The sequence below is a fragment of the Pseudopodoces humilis genome, chromosome 8 (assembly GCF_049639895.1).
Source record: "Pseudopodoces humilis isolate 2021_Gansu_Grassland_sample_001 chromosome 8, ASM4963989v1, whole genome shotgun sequence".
Lineage (NCBI taxonomy): Eukaryota > Metazoa > Chordata > Aves > Passeriformes > Paridae > Pseudopodoces > Pseudopodoces humilis.
In genome coordinates this window covers 36,404,597-36,422,830 of record NC_142207.1, presented here as the reverse complement: position 1 = coordinate 36,422,830, position 18,234 = coordinate 36,404,597, and the positions used below count along the sequence as shown (strand labels likewise).

General features: G+C 42.4%; 1 protein-coding gene across 1 annotated transcript in view; it reads right to left on the bottom strand.

Moving 5' to 3' along the window:
* DRC11 (dynein regulatory complex subunit 11) overlaps positions 1-18,234 on the bottom strand; it is a 99,656-nt gene that overhangs the window by 28,743 nt on the left and 52,679 nt on the right. The window contains exons 8-11 of the mRNA XM_088058984.1: positions 15,008-15,121; positions 11,320-11,395; positions 5,867-5,973; positions 5,560-5,652 (exon numbers count right to left, since the gene is read on the bottom strand). Of these exons, the coding sequence (XP_087915110.1) occupies positions 5,560-5,652; positions 5,867-5,973; positions 11,320-11,395; positions 15,008-15,121 (390 nt within the window). The remainder of the gene's footprint in view (positions 1-5,559; positions 5,653-5,866; positions 5,974-11,319; positions 11,396-15,007; positions 15,122-18,234) is intronic.

Here is an 18,234-nt window from a genome sequence, read left to right as displayed (position 1 = left end):
CATTTCTTTACACATTACAAAACAACTCGTGGCAAACATAAATAAGGAAGATGTGACTCTGGCTTGTCAAACCCCTCCATTAATTACAGCTCAGGAGCCATAAATATGGTTAGGGATAATTAGTAGTGTGGAGAGGGCATCATTAATCCACGTTAGTGCCCACCACTGGTGTCTGAGCTCCAGTCCTGCAAAGCACTCCAGGATTGCTCCAGTGGAACTGTTTACACAGAAACCTTGGTGCACCAGGGGATTTCTCCAACAGCTTAAATTTAAGCACGTGCTTAAATGCTTAGTTGAACAAGACAGCTTATTCTTTCTAAAAGTTTATGTTCGCTTTCCTGGGAATACAACCATTTACTTTGCTTTTTTTTATAATAGTGAATACTTCTGCAGAGCTCTGGAGGCTGTGTTGTTGAGTTTAAAAAATCCTATCCAATTATCTGGAAAATGCTGGGCTTTTTCACAGAATAGATCAGCAGCCTTCAGGAATAGATGAATTTTGGGTTTTCAAGGATAGACACAACATAAGTAACCTGTGGTTCGATCACCTGTTACTGTTTATGATGCCACAAAGATAATCCAGATGAAAATGCAGCTGAAACCCAGCACTATATGGATCAGCCAACTGGGAAAATGAGTTGTTTTTACATTTTGGGTTAGGATAATGCAAACAACTCTGCATTTGGAGAACTATACCTTGGGTTTCTTTACATAAAGAAGTTTGGCAGCAGATATTCATCCAAATGTGCCAGGGGGATTTTGCTTTGAAGAAAGGGAATGGGAAGAAGAAAGCACATGCCATGCTGTTTTAACAACTGCAGAAATATTGAGGCTGTCACTGGTTGATTTTTGCTGTTCCTCCTGTTTTGTCTTTTTAACCTCTCCTCCAACAAACCAGAAATTACATATATTTGGGTCTGACTGGGAAGAAAACTTGTTTCAACCTAAGTAAAGATGCTAAGCATATGTTGAATTTATTGGCCAACTGGTATTGTCCTCAAGGCAGCTTCACCAATAAAGTAACTCCAGAGCAAAACAAAAATGAACTGTGCGGAGGAAAAATGTGTTTTCCTAATTTACAACAGCATTTGTGGGGAATTTGGCACAGGCTGAGATGTGATAAGGGCAAATATGAATTGTAGACAATGGCTTGCCTCCAAAATGTCTTACTGGGAACGGCTTTTATTTAGAAAATGATAATGTTTAATGAATGTGAACACGCTCATCATTTATAATGGAAATCTCCTTGCTTCTCTCTCTGAAATGTCTGTTGAGCTTCTGTGCAGCCACCCCCTGACTTGGTGGTTTTCTGAGTTGATAATTCCCATGGAGGGAGCTGCATCAGAGGGCAGCTGGTGGGGACACAGGGCTGTCTCCTGTGCCCAGTGGGGTGGCTCCTCTTGCTGTGTGGGCTCAGCAAAATGCTTTGGGTAGCTCAGAGGTTGGAGCAGACAAGAACCTGATTTCAGACCAAATTCCAGAGCACTGTCTGCTGCTGGAATGGCACCAGGAGGGAGAAGGGTATCCAAATGTCTCACTGAGGGAAATTGTTGAAACTGGAGGACCTGTGTCACCCTTTGGCTGTGATCTCACAGGTCCTGGCTGCAGCTACAGCCACCATGGGTCATGGAATCATGGAATGGCTGGTGTGGAAGGTTATCCAGTTCCACCCCCTGCCATGGGCAGGGTCACCTTCCATTATCCCAGGCTGCTCCAAACCCTGTCCAACCTGGCCTGGGACACTTCCAGGTATCCAGGGGCAGCCACAGCTTCTCTGGGCACCCTGTGCCAGGGCCTCCCCACCCTCACAGGGAGCAGTTTTTTCCTAATATCCCATGGAAATCTACTCTCAGTTTGAAGCCATTCCTCCTTGTCCCTAGATGCTGTTGTAACAAATCCCTTTCTGTGTTTCTTGCAGGTTCCTTGTGGAAAAGTAACAAGAGGAGAGTGCTCCTGTGCTTTAAGGGAAACCAGCAGCTGATACATTTTAGTGGATTCCTTGGATCGTGTGAGATGCTTAAGATGGGAGGCTGAGCAAGTGAAGATTTGCACTGGGCCTGGGTTGAGAAGCCTTTTCTGGCAGTGCTGAGATAAAACAAGCAGCTTCTGACACTTACACTGAAAAAGTGCTTAGACAAAGATGTTCCTGCTGATTAATAAACTTGCTGAATGAGGGACTCTGATCTGCATTCCCTGTTGGATTTAGGCACAGCATCCAAAGAGGTTACAGATCCCACAGCTGGCTGAGCTCTGGTTCCAGCAGTTAAAAGAAATCCAGCAGGGCTTGGGAATCACAGCCCTCAAACCCAGCCTTTCCTCAGTTCTCATCCAGCTTCTCTTCTGTCCTCCTTCTCTGTGGCTTTGCTCTTGTTGATATTTCTGTCACAGCCCTTTGTGCTTTGCTTCTGCCCAGTTTCACCCAGAAGGGATCTCCAAAGCTGTGAAGCAAGTTTTCTTCCACACTTATGTTCCCATGTCCCCCTTTCCTGGGTTTTCTGTGTCTCTCTGTTTTTCCCCCCTGAATCCTGGCCATGCCTTTGTGTATGTGTGGGTGTGTTCATTTCCAATGCATTGCTTTACCTGCAGTGGGGATCAGAAATAAATCCTTGGGGGAGCAGAGCAGGAAAAGCAGCACAATGGGCTTGAGAGAAAGCACTCTGATAAGCTCTTAAATGGAACTTCCAGGTCAGTGGCTGCCATGTTCCTCACTCAGAGGACATCTCCCAGCCTGTCCATTCCCAGTGCTCCCAGTCCCAACCTGCTGGATCCCTAGCTGGGCAGGGATGAGCTGCCACTGTGCCAAGTGAAGGAAAATGCAGATTACAGCAGAGCTGACCCCCATTCCTCTGTTTCTGTTGTATCCTCATCCCCTTTCTAGTGACAGTCATTGGAGCAGGAGCTATCTGGAAGAATTAGGGTCCAGCAAAGTGTGTCTCTTAACCAGGACACTCTGTCTATGCTGGGCCATAAAGGTGGGACAGTCTGTGGGTATGGGAAGCTTCCAGCTTGGAAAGAGGCACAGAATCTCTGTAATAAACCCAGCAGTGTGGTTTAGTGAGTATTAAGTGCAATCTAATGAGTTTTGTTATTTCCAGATCAGTCTACTGCTCTGGAGACCCGCTTGTCATGAGAAGAACAATTTTTTTCACTCAAGTTCATTCTTCCACAAAGCTGGCAAATGGGATTCTTATCTTCAGGAGCTCTAAGAGCAGTTCTTGGTAGGGTTAAGTGTCAGCTTTTAGCAGCAAGTGGTATTTGAAGGTTTGGGAATCAATGATAAAGTACTTACAGAAATAAAGGAGTGGCTCTGGGTAGGCTTGGAGCTGTTATATATTGTTTTTCTTAAAGCTAAGAGTTGTCTGGAACACTGACTAGAGAGGAGAAATTTCCCTTTAGAATCCAGTTCCAAAATGTCCTTGCTGTGTTCCCCACAAAAGGGACTTGAAAACTCAGATTGGTTCCTGTGGGTCAAAGCCCAGATTTTTGTTTTCAATATGGATTTGACAGAAATTTTCTGAGTTGGGAACTACTCATATTAAGGCTTGGAAAGGCACAGAACACCTGCCTCTGGTAGGGACAATTCCCTGACAAAGAGAGCAGAAGAAATCCCTCCCTAAAACAGAGGGAATGGCTAAATGTGGCATCACAGGTGGAATTTGTGGTGATGGTCCCTAGACATAAAATTCCATCTGTGAAAATTCTCCTAAAGAAATTACCCATTCATTGCCCCTTGCCCAGTGCCAGAGCACAGGAAAAGGTCTCATTTCTCTGAAGAATGCTGACTTCTCTTGAGAATGCAGAATATCCCCTTTTTTATTTTTGTTTTGGCAGGGGGATTTTTCACACTGCACTCCAGACCTGCTCCTAGCTACAATGAGAACCTGAAACAATCACCTGTTATATACTGCAAAACTGAGGGGGAGACATGTGGGACCTCGTATGTGGATTGAAAGATTAGAGATTTTTTTTGCTGAATAATAAATTAACGAGGTATTTCCATAACTCTCCAGCTCATATTATTCTTATTATATAGACCAGGTTATCCTAAAGCAGATCTGCAGTCTGTGTGCACAGGTATGCACTGGTTTGGTTTATGACTGAGATATTTATGCAAATACTAATTGGAAAAGGCCTTTGCCAATGCTGAATGGACATTTTAAATGGCTTTGCACAGGGAAGATGTGTTTTGACTAACACTGCATCATTCCTTTTGTTCCCCAGTCCTCAAATAGAACTGTTTTGGCTTGGGTGGGGTTTTTTTAAGATGAAATCTTTACGGAATTGGTATTATCTAATTACTACTTCTTTTCCTGCCTCATTCTCTCGGGCTACTGGCACAACTTGGGAAAATAGAAGTTAAATAATCTCCCTCCACCCTAAGCTATTCCAACACTACATTGAAGGAAAAAAAACCAACCCAACCCAGCCCTAACATAAAGCTCTGTAATTCCAGTGTGACATTTTGCAGCAGGGCACTGGCCAGCTGATCTAAATGTGTCTGCCCATGAAAACTTGGGGGAGATTTTTGCAATATTTTGTCTGTATATCTTAAGCCCCCACCCTATTTTTGAAACAGATTTAGGAATCCAGTTGGGATCAGCTTTCAGGGCTGCCCCAGTCTTTTCTTGTTAGATTGTCCCTGGGCATTTGTCAGGGGAAAAAGCATTTTTAAAGATAATTTGAGTAGAAGTAGAGCAACAGCAAGTATTTGCATGCTAAAAGGTATTACAGAAATGAAATACAGCATGAGATTAGGGTTGGCTATTTGCCCTGAGGGTTTTAAGTGGATCTGCTGATTGAGTGGTGGGGTGTAAGCTTTGAGTTATTTTGCACTGACATGATCTCTAATTTAAATGCTTTGGTAAGGAATTTTAGAGAACCACAAGCTGTGGTATTCTTCATATGACAGTGCTGTAAAACTAGATGTGAACATGACATGTGCTGTGTTTTGGGGGGGTTTAACCTATTTTTTATGCCTAAATAAACTTGGCTTAATTGCAAATTCCCAAACCCCTCCATAGGATGTAGTAACATAATGAGTACCTGGCTGTGTGTGATCTATGTGGTGTTACAGACAAATGAAAGGTTACATCAAAACATTCCGAGGGAATTTTTTTGGTGTACAGTCTTGAAACATAATAACCAGTCCTGGAGGAAAAACAGCCAGCAGCTGGAAAACTCACTGGCCTCCAGATCCCTGTTTTCCTTGGAAAACTATTAATCTGAACTGGTCAGCCTGAAGAGAGGGATTGCTTCCATTTTGCTGTTTGACTGCATCCAAGGATTTCAGGAGGGTGAAAACCTGAAATACCTCATAGTGATTTATCTCTGGAGTAGCTCAACTTGTCCTAAGCAATATTTATACAAAGAACAAGAGCTAATGCAGAAGGCCCTGAAAACACCCACAGGTGAAGAGATTTCAGATGTTCCTGACTTGAGATTCAGTAAATGTTTAGGGTGGACATTTTGATATTTGTACCTGAGGTTTGCACTGACCACCACTGTACCTGGGTAGGGAATTGTGACTGCCCCTCAGTTCTCCCAACTTGCTGCTCTTACCTTTTCACCTTTCCCAGCTTTACTCTGAGGACCTGTCTCTCCATCCACAGCCTGTTTGATCTTCAGCAGTTTCTCCTGCATCACTTCATCGACCTGCTCAAGACAAACGCAGAGGAATCTTCCTCAGTTTTCTGCTCTGCAGCCTCACCCCAGACAATTGTTCAGCTGAACAAGTGTGAAAGCAAAGAACAGGTAGTAGGGACTCTGGAAGGAGGGAAGGTCTGTGCCAGGGCCAGTTCTTACAGCTGGAGAAAAATATACACAGGTAATGCACATGATTAGTGTCCTCTTGCTATTGTAAGCACACCTGCACTCTGATCTCTTCCTCCACTTCTTCCCGTTCCCCTCCTTTGATCAGCTCCGGGTCATGATCCTGGAGAAAATCCCATCTGTTATCTCTGTTCTCCCAAAAGACTGTTATCCAAAAGAAAGAAAAAAAAGGGGAAAAGTTACAGAAGCCATTGCTTTCTCCAACTGCTTCTGGAGGCAAAAGAAAGAGTAGTTGTAGGCAGCTTTTATTAAATTATGAGCTGTATGAAAGTAGCAGGCTCTAGGGACCCTTAGCAAGTTCAGAGCCCCGTTGTGTTAGGATCTGCAAATCTTGAGCTTAAGGGATTTCTTCTTTTGCCTTGGGTTGCAAAATGGTATCAGAATTCATGAGGATAATGGGATAGTGAGGTTGTCATTTGGAGGTTGTAAAGCTGAAAGCCTGGAGTGTGCTCAATCTCCAGGAGCCCTGTCCCGTGCCTGATGTTGGCATTATTTCATTCTGTTTAACAGCACAGGGCTTAAATCCTTTCCCTGAAGAAGGCACAGGGATGGCTCCTGCCCTGAAGGATGTGCTCTCCACCAGTGTCACTTGGCTGGCACAACACAGGCTTGGGGACCAAAGGAAGGGGAGTCAATTCAAACCACAAATTTCCCCGTTCTCCCCATGGCTCAGTTAAAGCTGCTGCATCCTGGCCTTTCTAGTGATGCCCAGGAGGCTGAAATATGGGAATAGGGGCACTGGAATAGGAATAAAACCAGCACTGAGCATGTGGAAGTGGGAGAGAGGGAGGGGACAGGGAGTGTGACAGAGCAATTACCTGCAGCTGACCCACAAGGCCACACAGAGGCTTCACTTTGGGGAATTATAAGCTCGATGCAGAAATTGAAATGCAGTTAAGCCCAAAAAAGACAAGGCCCACCTGATCCAGCCCCTCTGTTCTGAAGTGCTGTGCAAAGGAGAAGCAATAAAGAGACCTAACACCCAGTCACAGCAAATTTGTGAAACTGGTGATGGAAAAAAAGCTATTTGTGATAAAATACCTAATGATCCTGAGGTGCAGCTCGTTATTTTTGTTGAGGCAAACTGCAATTTGCTCTTTAGAAAGAAAACTAAATGAAGTCTGACGAGCTTGGTGCATATCTGAGTTCTCTGCTATTAGCTAAGTGCCTTACTTTAATGGAAACACCTCTTTTTTTCCTACACTTCTTGAGCTAATTTGAAGGAAGGCAATTCATATCTTGCCTTTGAAGCCCTGATTGTATCTTCCTAAATGACAGCTAATCTCCAGCTGTATGTGCTAATTCAATTTCTCGATGATTTGAAATGACAGTTTTCCACTTTAAGACATTGGCTCCTCTATGACTGTTTTGTACAGATATTTTCCCCTGTACCCCCTGCCTGCTGAAGGCACCGTGCAAATTCAGAAAGCTTTTAACATCCAAGTTTTAGTTAATCTAAGACTGGCTGTTCTTTCCCTCCCCAACAAATTTTCAGAGCCCAATTCCACGCAGAGGATTTATAGTTTTACAAAGTTTATAGAGGGAGTAGTACTTGCAGGTGAGTAATCTTAATTTCACCACTGAGAATGAGAATGGTGGGGATGGAGGAGGACTGGGAATATTTTGGTGTTGGAAGAAACCCCAAAGTACAGACATTAAATTTCTTTCAATTACTTGTGGGTCAACAGAGGGCATGACAGATGTCACGTAATATTTCAGGAGGAAAAGCTGATTTGCCCAAGTTATGAGGTAGCTCCTCCAGCCTGGAATTCCAGCCTTGGGGAAAGGGGACGTTATAGAGGAGTTATGTGAATTTTTAAACACTTTCCTGACTGGGTCAACAGGTTGCAAGTGCTGTGTTTTCACAGGAGTACAAGGCTTTAGATATTTATTTTTCATAGATGGATCTGTAGGTTTTTCTATTCTGGTTTTTTTCATAATTGTTTATTGTCATTTTGTAGATTGATTAGTGGTTAATACCCACTGCAGGCAAAACCAGGGAGGGTCCCCCCAGACTCTGCTATTACCTGGCAATGAGTTATCTGAGTGTTATATTAACCACTGGGTTAGAGGTGCCTAATTTTAGTAGAGAGATCAATAACTCATAGGTGTTAGATGCTCTGTTATTCTTTTATAGATCAACAAAATGTTTCAAAGTTAATTTTATAGGGGGGTCAGGAGGCTAAGGATGTTATGTTTTCACTGGCTGGTCAGCAGAGTCTGGTATTTTGTTACAGGCAGGGTCAGCCAGCTCCAGGAGCTATTTCTGTGCCTGTGTGTATGCAGTGAAATTTATGTCACCTTTTCTAAAATAGTGTATGCTTATTTTGGGATTGTTTTATATGCATAGCTAGCTCAGGGCTCAGAGGCAGCCCAGACCACTCCTAAATCAGAACCCCAGCTCTGCAGGCCAGTAGGGAACTCCAATATCCCAAAATTTCAGAGAACAGGCTGTGACTAACAATTGCAATATATTTATTTGAAGCATGAAGCTTCTCTTGAAATGACCACTTTGAACCTCCTGGCAAAAGGATTTGAATCTTTTCAAGGCTGGTTAAAAATACAGAGTATCACCACACCTTAAAGGAATATTTGGACACACCATGGAGTATTTGAACTCAGATATTCTCTGTGACACTGAACAAGTCATAAATATCAACTGGTCATCTACAGAATGGGGGAAAATAGCACATTGCTGCTTCACACTGCAAAAATACACCCCAGGAAGAGGGAGGTAATGGCTCAGCCTCACATTTGCCCCACATAAACTCTGGCTATTCCAGTGTGAAAGGAGATCTCACACAAAGTGGCTGTTCCCAACAACATCATTTAAAATAAGTGTTTTTAGAGCTTGGCAAGTGGAGTTTAGCAAGCAGAAAAACTGCCAGATACAGTTCTAGGAGGCTAAAAGGCTTCATGAATTCCAGTGAAGTTTAGGCAGCAGTTCTGGCTTGGTAGAGGAGTTAAAAACACAGAGTGAAAAGGTTTGTAAGCAAAATGTTTAGGTTTTTGTCAAAACTGATCTATATTTTTAAAAATTATTTAAGTAAACTAGGGATAAAAGCACAAGTTTCATGGGATGGGAACATTTTCTCAAAATTAAGTGTTGGGGGGGGTGTGACAAAACAAAGATATTTGTTGTTTGGCCAGCTATCACTTAGGTAAACTTTAGACACACTTATAAGGGGCTTTGAATTACTCCTGATACAAACATTTCTTAATCAAGCTCTGTTGCTTCTGTCTTGTTTTCAAGATTTCTACACTAATAAATATGAACTTCTGTGCAAATGCTGATAGCAAGTGACCTATTTCTACTTAAGATTAGGAAAAAAGTTCTCAGTAGAAAGTCCAAACTCAGACCTATTTTTTTACTGCATAATCCTGCTACTGAGAGGAAAGCAGCCTAAAATTAAAAATACAAGAGACTGCTTGCACTGGTGTGGGCTGATGTTGTTGTAGATTTGATTCTGATGACCAAAGAATCCATGGTTAGATTAAAAATAAAATAATTTTGACGACTCCCAGGTTAGTATTGTGTGAGTGCCCTGCAGTGAAAAGCCCAAAGTGCTTGTGAAGGAGGCAGGGGATTGTGGAGCAAGGAGGAATTAGCAGCTGTTTACTAAAAATAAGTGTGGTGTCAAATAGACCAGGTTCACCAGGAGAAAAGGAGGAAAAAAGCCCCACCTGAAGTTTAACTGCACATTTATAGACTCTTCCTCTGCCTAAGACAGAACTGCAGGTTTTCTTTGAAGCCTGCAAGAGAGCTTTTTCACTCTGAGGGTTTCTGGTTGTGCTCTGTGCAGAAAAGGGCTCCTTCTCATGTGCCTTCAGAGCTGGGGAGTAGCTGCCAGCTTTGGCAGGACGGGCTGGAGATGTGTGGGTGTTTAAGTGGGAAATGGGAACCACAGAGGCACTCACACTGTGTGAATGACCCCAAAAAAGTTCTGTATTTGCAGGGTTTGAAGCAGGTGTCTGCTGGGAATGGCAGTGCTGGTGTTCAGACACAGTTTGGTGACAAATCCCCCATCCCCTCGTAAAACCCCTTATTACACAAGATAGCTGTGAAATCTGGGAGTCTCCATCGCTATCAGAGTAACCCATCAGCCTCTGTGGTGTTTTTATTCCTCACTCTGGTATCCAGTGCTGTGCTGAGGTTACAGCCAAGCATGTTCCCTCCAAGGCAAAGCCCTCCTGTTTCCCTTCTGCTGCTTCCACGCTGCTCCTTCCCTGCCCTGGGGACTCGCTGGGTGGGAGCCCCACTCCTGCCACTGCTGCTTTGGAGTTCAAGATGCCATTTTGTCCTTGCCCAGCTATGGAAAGAAGTGTGGATGGATTTGATCCTTATCTAAAGCTCCTGCTGCCTTCAGCGGGGTTCTGACGTGGTATTTGAGAGTAGATGGGATGCAAAGGTCCTTTTTAGCCAGAAAGCTGCTCCATGATTTATAACGTGTAAGAAAATCCTAATAGTTACAAGTCAGAGGTCAGGCTGAACTACTGATGCACATTTAGCAAGTTGTTCACTTCTTTCTCTCCAGCCAGCTCAAATCGGGCAGAAAACTTGATGCCAGTAATTTGTCAGCAGGAGGGAAAAATGGAGACTTTTCATATCAGGAATTTTAGCAAGGCATTAACTCTGAAGAGTAGAGAACAGAAAAGATACTTTTCCACATTGTATCAGAACAGAATCTGCAGAAATACAGCAAAAACTAACCCCATTTTCCACTTCACTCAAGTGCAAGACTTCTCATTCACTTGTTAATCAGGGTGAGCACTGAAGACAAGACTTGAAGAGATAAACAGAAGGATCAAAAGCAGAGGAGAGGATAGAAGAGATCTGGAAAAGAACTAAATGGCCTTTCAAGATTTTTATTAAGAAATTTTTGCTTCTGGGGGTACCAAGCCAGCCAGGCCCCTTGCTGAAAGTCTGGGTTATGTTTTAGTTTCACACACTTTGCAGGAAGCAAGTGCATTCATACTTTTGTGCCTCTGCTTGAGAAGATGCTCCTCCTATTCAAACATATAATCAAAAATAATTGGAGTAGCTGTGGGTGCTGCCAAGGAATCCACAGACTCTTCCCTTGATTCTCACTCTTGGAAGAGATGGGACAGGAGTATGAAAACACTGATGCTGAAACTTGATCCACAGTATTGTGCTTTTGCTTTATTGGCTATTCTGATGTCATTCTTGTTGCCCTCAGAAAATCCTAAAATGCCTTTTTTATATATATTGAAGCACTTTGCTTCGAGTTTGTTCACTTTCACCCACAGAAATGTCCCTTCCTGCCTGATAAGCTCAATGGTTTTGACAGATTCCTTGGAAGGACTGAGGTACTGAGAGACTCCCTAAACACCATTTTTTAATCTAACATCCTAATTTTTATAATGTTCCATAGTTTGGGCAGCTGCCCACTTGACCTTACAGGAATGACATCCCGATTAAGCTGATCTGGGAGAACATTCCAGCTGGAATTGTTATATTTTTCTACTGACCTTGGTACTGAGAGCTTCCTTCCTCCAGTATCGACAGGAAATTGCTTGGACCAATTTTCCATCTTAGATCCACTACCTAGATTGGGGGGAAAAGTGAAGAGAGGAATTGCTGACAGCATTGTTTCACAGAATTCTGGGATGGGTTGGAAAAGGCCTGAAAGATCTTATCCCACCCCCTGCCATGGGCAGGGACACCTCCCACCAACCCAGGCTGCTCCATGAGAGAAGGGATTAAACTCCAGCTTATTTGAAAATGTAATTTTGGTAGGAGACTTGCAGTATTTAAATGGAATTTAATTGAAATGCCATTTTTCCAGTTACTTTTGCTTCTATTGCCATATTCCCTAAACTGTTTTATTTCATTGAACCAGTATTTCTGAGGGAAAAACCTCCCAGAAAATTATCAAAGTTTCTTCATCTTGTATCAGTCTTAAGTCTCAAGATGTAATGAAGGTAACAGCTGACAAAGGGAGATTAAATCACTGTTTGGGGAGGAGGTGAATGTGGATTTATACAAGACAGCACAAGGTGCATCAGGATTTTGCTAAATAACCTGCAAACCACTTGTTATCAGCAAGATATAAAGTTCAGCTCCTGCACTTTAAACACCTTCCTAAATAAACCCTGTAATTAGGGGCATATCTGCTGCCTGCAGGTACAACTGCAGCCCTGTTATGTTATCAAATATTTGTTTTTAATTTAAGTTTTATTACAGTAATTACAGTTTGGGCCCAGAAGGACAGGAAAAATCTAAATACATTTATCACTTCTACCCTAGAGAAGCATTTGAAAGAGACTCAGGAGGTTCTTGACTGAACATCAAGAACTGTTTTGGTTAAGTAAAACAAAAAGTTGGAGGGTAGATCCTCAGTTACTCTGATGTATTCCCAGTTTCACAGGGTGTGGCACTTTGAGGTTCATCCTTGGATCATTTGCAGTAGGCAGAATCCTTCTTTTACCATTTTTCCATGGTATTTTGTAGAAAATTATTAAACCATGATGTTCTGAGAGGAAATGTGTCAATTATTAGAAAACCCAACAAACAAATTCCCTCCAAACCAGCCTAAAAATGGGTTATTTGTTTTTGGCCTCTCAATACCACAGGACACATCAACATTTTATTGTTATAAATAAGGCAATGAATTGTTTTAGTTATTTGCTTCAGTGATTTTATACACTGATGTCAAGGATATCATTGTGTCAATTTAATTGATTTTAATCAAACCCACTCTTGTGTCTAAAGGACAGTTGCAGTTCTGTTCTCTCTCTCCTCAATTAACAGCCTAAGAGTCAACATAATAAAAAGAACTTTTCCTTTGAAACCAGTTCATTCATTTTTTGATTTCCAGTGGATTGAGTTCATGCTTGTTCTGTTTTAAATGTGTTAAGGCCCCTTGAACCAGCAATATATGTTTGAATTTAAGCAGAAATGTGGAAATGAGAGTCTCAATCTATTTCTGAGGCTTTCCAAAGGCAGCTCCACACCAGCTGATTCCCATTCAGCAGCAGGGAAAGCTGAATTGGCTGCACAGTGCACATTTCCTCTGGACATTTTCCTAAGAGGTTTCACTAAGGACAGGAGTGTGTCCCATGTTTGGCACTCAGGGATGCTCAGCCTTGCTCAGGTTCAGTGAGACAAACTCCAGCAATTACTGGGTTTTGGAAAGTGGGATTTTGTGGGGATGAAACCATGGGTTGTTTTTTTCCTTAGGCGCCTAATGGGAAATCAAATCAGCACCTTGCAGAGAAAAGAGAGTGAAGTTACTTTGATATCAAATACTCTTTGTGAAGATTGCTATCAGGCTTTTCAGAAATACTTAAATTTCCTTCTGGGATCAAACTTTTGTTTTCTTTAAGAGCTGAAGTTGGGAGCAGAGCTTTATTCTGCCTGCATCCCTATGACTTATAGCCTATACTTATTTTAATAAGAGTCCCACTGTTAGAACTTTTCCAGATACTTCTCAACTGGTCTAGGATACTCTTTTTTTCCCCCTGTCAGTGCTATAACCTTGGAGAGAATGTTCCTTTTGTTCTTTCTCAATGAACCGTAGAGAACCTGATCTAATGGCTCAGGATTTTACTTGACAGGACTTGTGATGGCTGAGGAGATGGGAATGACATGAAGTTATAAAACCCCAGAGCTCCACGCTGTTATTTCACCCCAATTCCAAACAGCCTTGCAGAGGCTGTGAAGGGATTGAGACACATTTCTGCTGTTGTTGGTTTTTATCTTCAGAAATGTGCAAAACCAAGAAGGAATCATATTTTATCCTGTGAAAGTCAGGTTTTTAAGCAGATGGGTGAGGTGCCATCCAGTTTCAGGAGCTTCATCAGTGCTGTGACAGCGTCACAGTAACAAGTGACTGGCTGAAGATGTGTGACCAGAACTTAAAAAAACATCTCCTATTTGCACAGGAGCAGCCACAACCCTTCCTAGCTGGCAAAGTTAAGCAATTAGGCTTAAAAGACCTTGAAAAACATTCATGTATTTGCTCCTTCAGCTTGCTGGGTATTTTCATTTACAAAGGAAAAAAAACCAAAACCAACTCACCCCAAACTCCCAAGCAGTGTTTTCAAGATGCTCATTTACAAGTTAACATTAAAGTACTTACCTTTCAATTAAATTGACTGATGCTTCCTAAATTCATGTAATTTAGGTTCCTGGCTAGATGTTCTGAGGGTTTTGGCCAGATTAATGGATGTTGTCCAAGAAAAACATCATTTTTTGAAATATATTTGCTCTAGGGTTAGGCCTTCAAATTAATTTGTGTAAAACTTGCAGTGAAGAGTATGCTTTGCCCTAGAAAACTCACCCTTCTCCTCCACATATTTAGTGAGAGATTAATAACTCTTATTAAAAAAAAAGATATTGTTTCAACTTTTGTTTATACTGTGAAGTAAATGAGAAACGAAAGCTGCTGCTTCAGCAAAAGCTGACACACGGCTTGCTTTTGAAGGTGCCCTTTGATCACTGCTCTGTTTCACAGGTGTTTTGCTCTGTTGAGTTGCTCCTGAAATAATTTGGAAGTGTGTGTAATAATGAAATATTTGGAATAACTTGGAAATATTTGGAATATTTGAAATAATTTGGAAGCAGCCTTTTATCTCAAAGATTTCAGGGGGTATATTGTACAATTAAATGTCTACAGACATTTGCAGCAAAAATAGCTCCTGTCCTGAGAACATGGGCTGAAAATGCATGGCTTTATTTGCAGGTTTATGCAATGCTGCCTGACGTGGTTTAAAAATTAGTTTGAAATCCACACAAGCTTGAGGTGGGGATCTGAGTGAGACTCAGGCTCTTCATTCCAGATTCTGCAAGGGGTGGCAGTAATTAAAATCTCTGTACCCACATGAGGAGTGGGAATGCTCGGTCACCACTTTGTTACCTGTCTGTCCTGGCAATGATCTCAAAGCCCTGAGTGTATTTTTGCCCTCATTTACATCCCTGACCATCTGCACCTCCATCAGCTCTTCCCACTGAGCTCAGTCATGGCCATTCCTAAAATATGAGAGGTAAAAAATTCCCCAGAACCACCGAGGTCATGGAAAGGCTGGGAGAGACCAACCTCAGCCAGTTCTTTGTCTCCTGAGCCTGGAATTTGGTGACCAGTTTAATGTCACTTAACAGCCCCTGCCCACACCTGAGCTTTGCCTCTGGCTTCACAACCTGCTTTCTTTGCCTTACTTGCTTTCCAACTTTTTCTGGCTTTTTCGCTTTGACCGCTTGTTTCTCTTTTTTCCCATTCTTCTCCTTCTCTTTTTTCTCTGCCTCCCTTTTGGCAGCCAGCTCTTCAGCGACCTGAAAGACACGGGGGAGGAATGTGATTGGGAAAACACAACACCCAACAGGCTGCACTCTCAATTCCTGACCATCACAGAGGAGCCTTTTTGTGCTGGGGGCACTCCCCCCTGCAAACTCCAGCACAGGTGCTGACTATCCCAATTCATCATTAGGAAAAAGCTGATTTCTGTGTCCCAAGCTGTGAGGGCTTTTATGGAAACCCATCCAGAAGCAGAATATTCTAATGACACCTAACTCAAAGTTCCCTCTGGACTCGGACCCAGATTATGAATTTGTCCTGGTGTTTGTAAGGCAGATTGATTTTTTTTATAGGGATGGATTTTAAAAGGCTGCCCTGAGGTATGTCTAATTTCAATATATGGCTAAAGACTGAAATTGTTCTAGTGGGTGAGGGAGATTGGGTAGAGATCTTGTGACAAAGCTTGACAGATACACAGGGATAGCTCAACATCTTTATCCCTGCAAGCAAATAGCAGCTGATAACTGGGTACAGCTCCATCAACTCCCATATCTTTAGTTCCTGGCCATTTATACTTTATTATCTGAAAAAGGCAGAGGGTGAAAATTTGCTGCTTCTCTTGTTTCTAGGCAGCTTTCTCTTCCCTGAGAGGAATTCTAAGATCACTTACTAATGAGTCTAAATCAGAAAATCCATTGAAGCTTATTAATAGACCACTAATACCAGCAGTACTGCGAAAGAGTAGAAAATGAAACATTTCCATCTGTAAGATGTGTTTCCTGTAACAGTGAAAATATTTGTTTTCTCAAGTACACCTTTTAATGTACTCAACACTGGATGCTGGAAGGGGACAATGACAAGGGCTGTGCTTTGCAGCCAGGGCAGTTTCATTAGTGGCTCTCCCCAAGCATTTCAGTATCTTACATTTAATTAAATATGGTAATTCAAACCCTGAGCACCGCTCAGTCACATCTTGTGGTGATAAGCAGTGAAGCATTTCATTCCCTGGGATAGATTAACAGATTGACTGGAGTTCAAAATAGGTTTTTAGTGTCCCAGCAGGCCTGTTGTATCCAAAACCAACAGAGCTACTCTGAGTGTATCCTTTACTGTAGCCTTCCTAGGCAGCCAGAAACCCAACCTTGTCCCCTCCACCTCTGCTCTGCTCTGCCTGCAAAGGGTAACCAGAACCATTCCCAGCATCTCAGGGGTGGCTTTATCCAGCAGGATACCTCTAAACACACACACGATTGACAAAAGGTTTCAGTTTGCAGCTGTGCCTCTGCATTCTGCAGGCAGCATTTTAAGTGCACGCAGACTCCGAGTGGAGCGATTTGCTTTCGTGTTTTTGCACAGATGAACGATACTGGAAGGGCTGAGACAGAGTTTCTGTTCTCATGAACCTGCTGTGATGGCACTGAGGTGTCCTTGTCCCTCTGCCTGGCCTTGCTGCAGCTCTACCAGCTCTGCTCCCACCCCTGCTCCAAGCAGACTGCAGAGGGCTGGGAGCTGGGGGAAGCTGCCCCTGTGTCTAACCTCGAGTGGCTTCTGCTTCTTTATACAGAACCACTTCCCCTCCAGCTGCAAGGAGATACCTGAACAATCTGACAACAGAGGAGGAAAGAAAGGGAATGGCAAGCAAAGGTTAGTTTGAGATTAGTGGGCAATTCACCTGCATTTTAGTGTAGGTTGGTTTTTTTTTTGCCCTGGAGAAAACTTCATAGTGGAAAGAGAAGTAGATGTCTTCCTAAGTTGTTCTGCACTCCCCTTTTCTTTGCTAGGTTGTCTGTTTTTGAAATGAAATGAAATTTATGAAATGATGCAAAGTAGTTAGCAAACTCTTAATACTGAGGAAGAAACCATATTGCAGTAGGAACAGATTAATTTTAGCCTCTTCCTATCTTTTCCCAGTCTTTCCTAGGACTTCTATTGTGCCAGTGATGATTCTTCTCCAGTAACATTTTCTTCAGTGGCTGAAAAGACATTTTCCTTTAAAACTGATGCTCCATAAAAGTTAAATTGACTTTTGTTTACCCAGATCAGTTCAACCCTGTTTCTAAAATCTTGCAGTGCAAATCTACTGTTTTTTTTTTGGTAGGGGGGAAAGAACTGGGCATTAAACCAGAGTGTAGCCTATGAATTAAAGTGTCTAATGCTGGTTTATATGAAAACTTCCAGCTGCCAGCAGCACTCACTTGTTCTGCTGTCCTCAGACACAGGAAGTTTGGTGTTGGCTCAGATACTCCAGGTAAATGTTCTTCTTCACGAATAAACCCTCCCCTTATTCCTTGAAAGAAGATCTTACTTGAACTTCTTGCCTTTTAGAGTTGTGGGCATAAAAGAAAAGCAGGGATAGAGTGAGTTTGGGAATGCTGTGGCAGGTGAGAGCCCCAGAGCCTGGCTCTAACACCAGCTGGAACACAAACACTTTACAGGGGCACAGCGTGGTGTTCCTGGAGGGAAAAGTTTCTCTTATGGAATATTAACTCTACAGAAAGAAGTTTTGTTGAAATCTAGGAAATGTTTCTTCTTTATGGAGGATTTTTAGTGTGGTTTTTAGGGAAGGTAGATTGCTGTCTGTAGGTGAATATTTTAAGTGTTGTGTAATTTAAGAGGCCAAGTACAGTTTCCATCCTCCTTCATGGTTAACTTGATATATTCAGAATATTTTAAGGCTTTTAGTCCTTCTCTGACACCTTTCTTTTGTTTTGGAATGTTGTGTAATATTGGAAATGAGGGGGAGCCAGGAGAGGGGGAAGTGCCTGCAAAATGGCAACTCTCTTGGCTTGTCTTCATGGTGATGAGACTTAATGAACTACAGGAAGAGATGGAAATTTTGTTGGCAGCTGGATAAGAGCAAAGCTAAAAATTGTCACATCTGATGATTATCTGTGGAGCAGAACATAAAAAACCATTAGGGATAGAAATCTGGAACAGATGCAGGGAGATTACACCGATGTCCTGGAATGTTAAATTTGTCTGGAAGAATAAGTAAAGTAGAGAAAAAGTTCTTTTCAGTCGAGGCACAGCGCTTATTTTTCTGACTGAAGCACCAGGTACTCTGTGTTGGGATGGCTTTGGCACATCTTTTGGGAAGGTATTTGTAAAACATCATGGAAGCAGTTTGTGCAGAAGGCCAGCTACATTACAA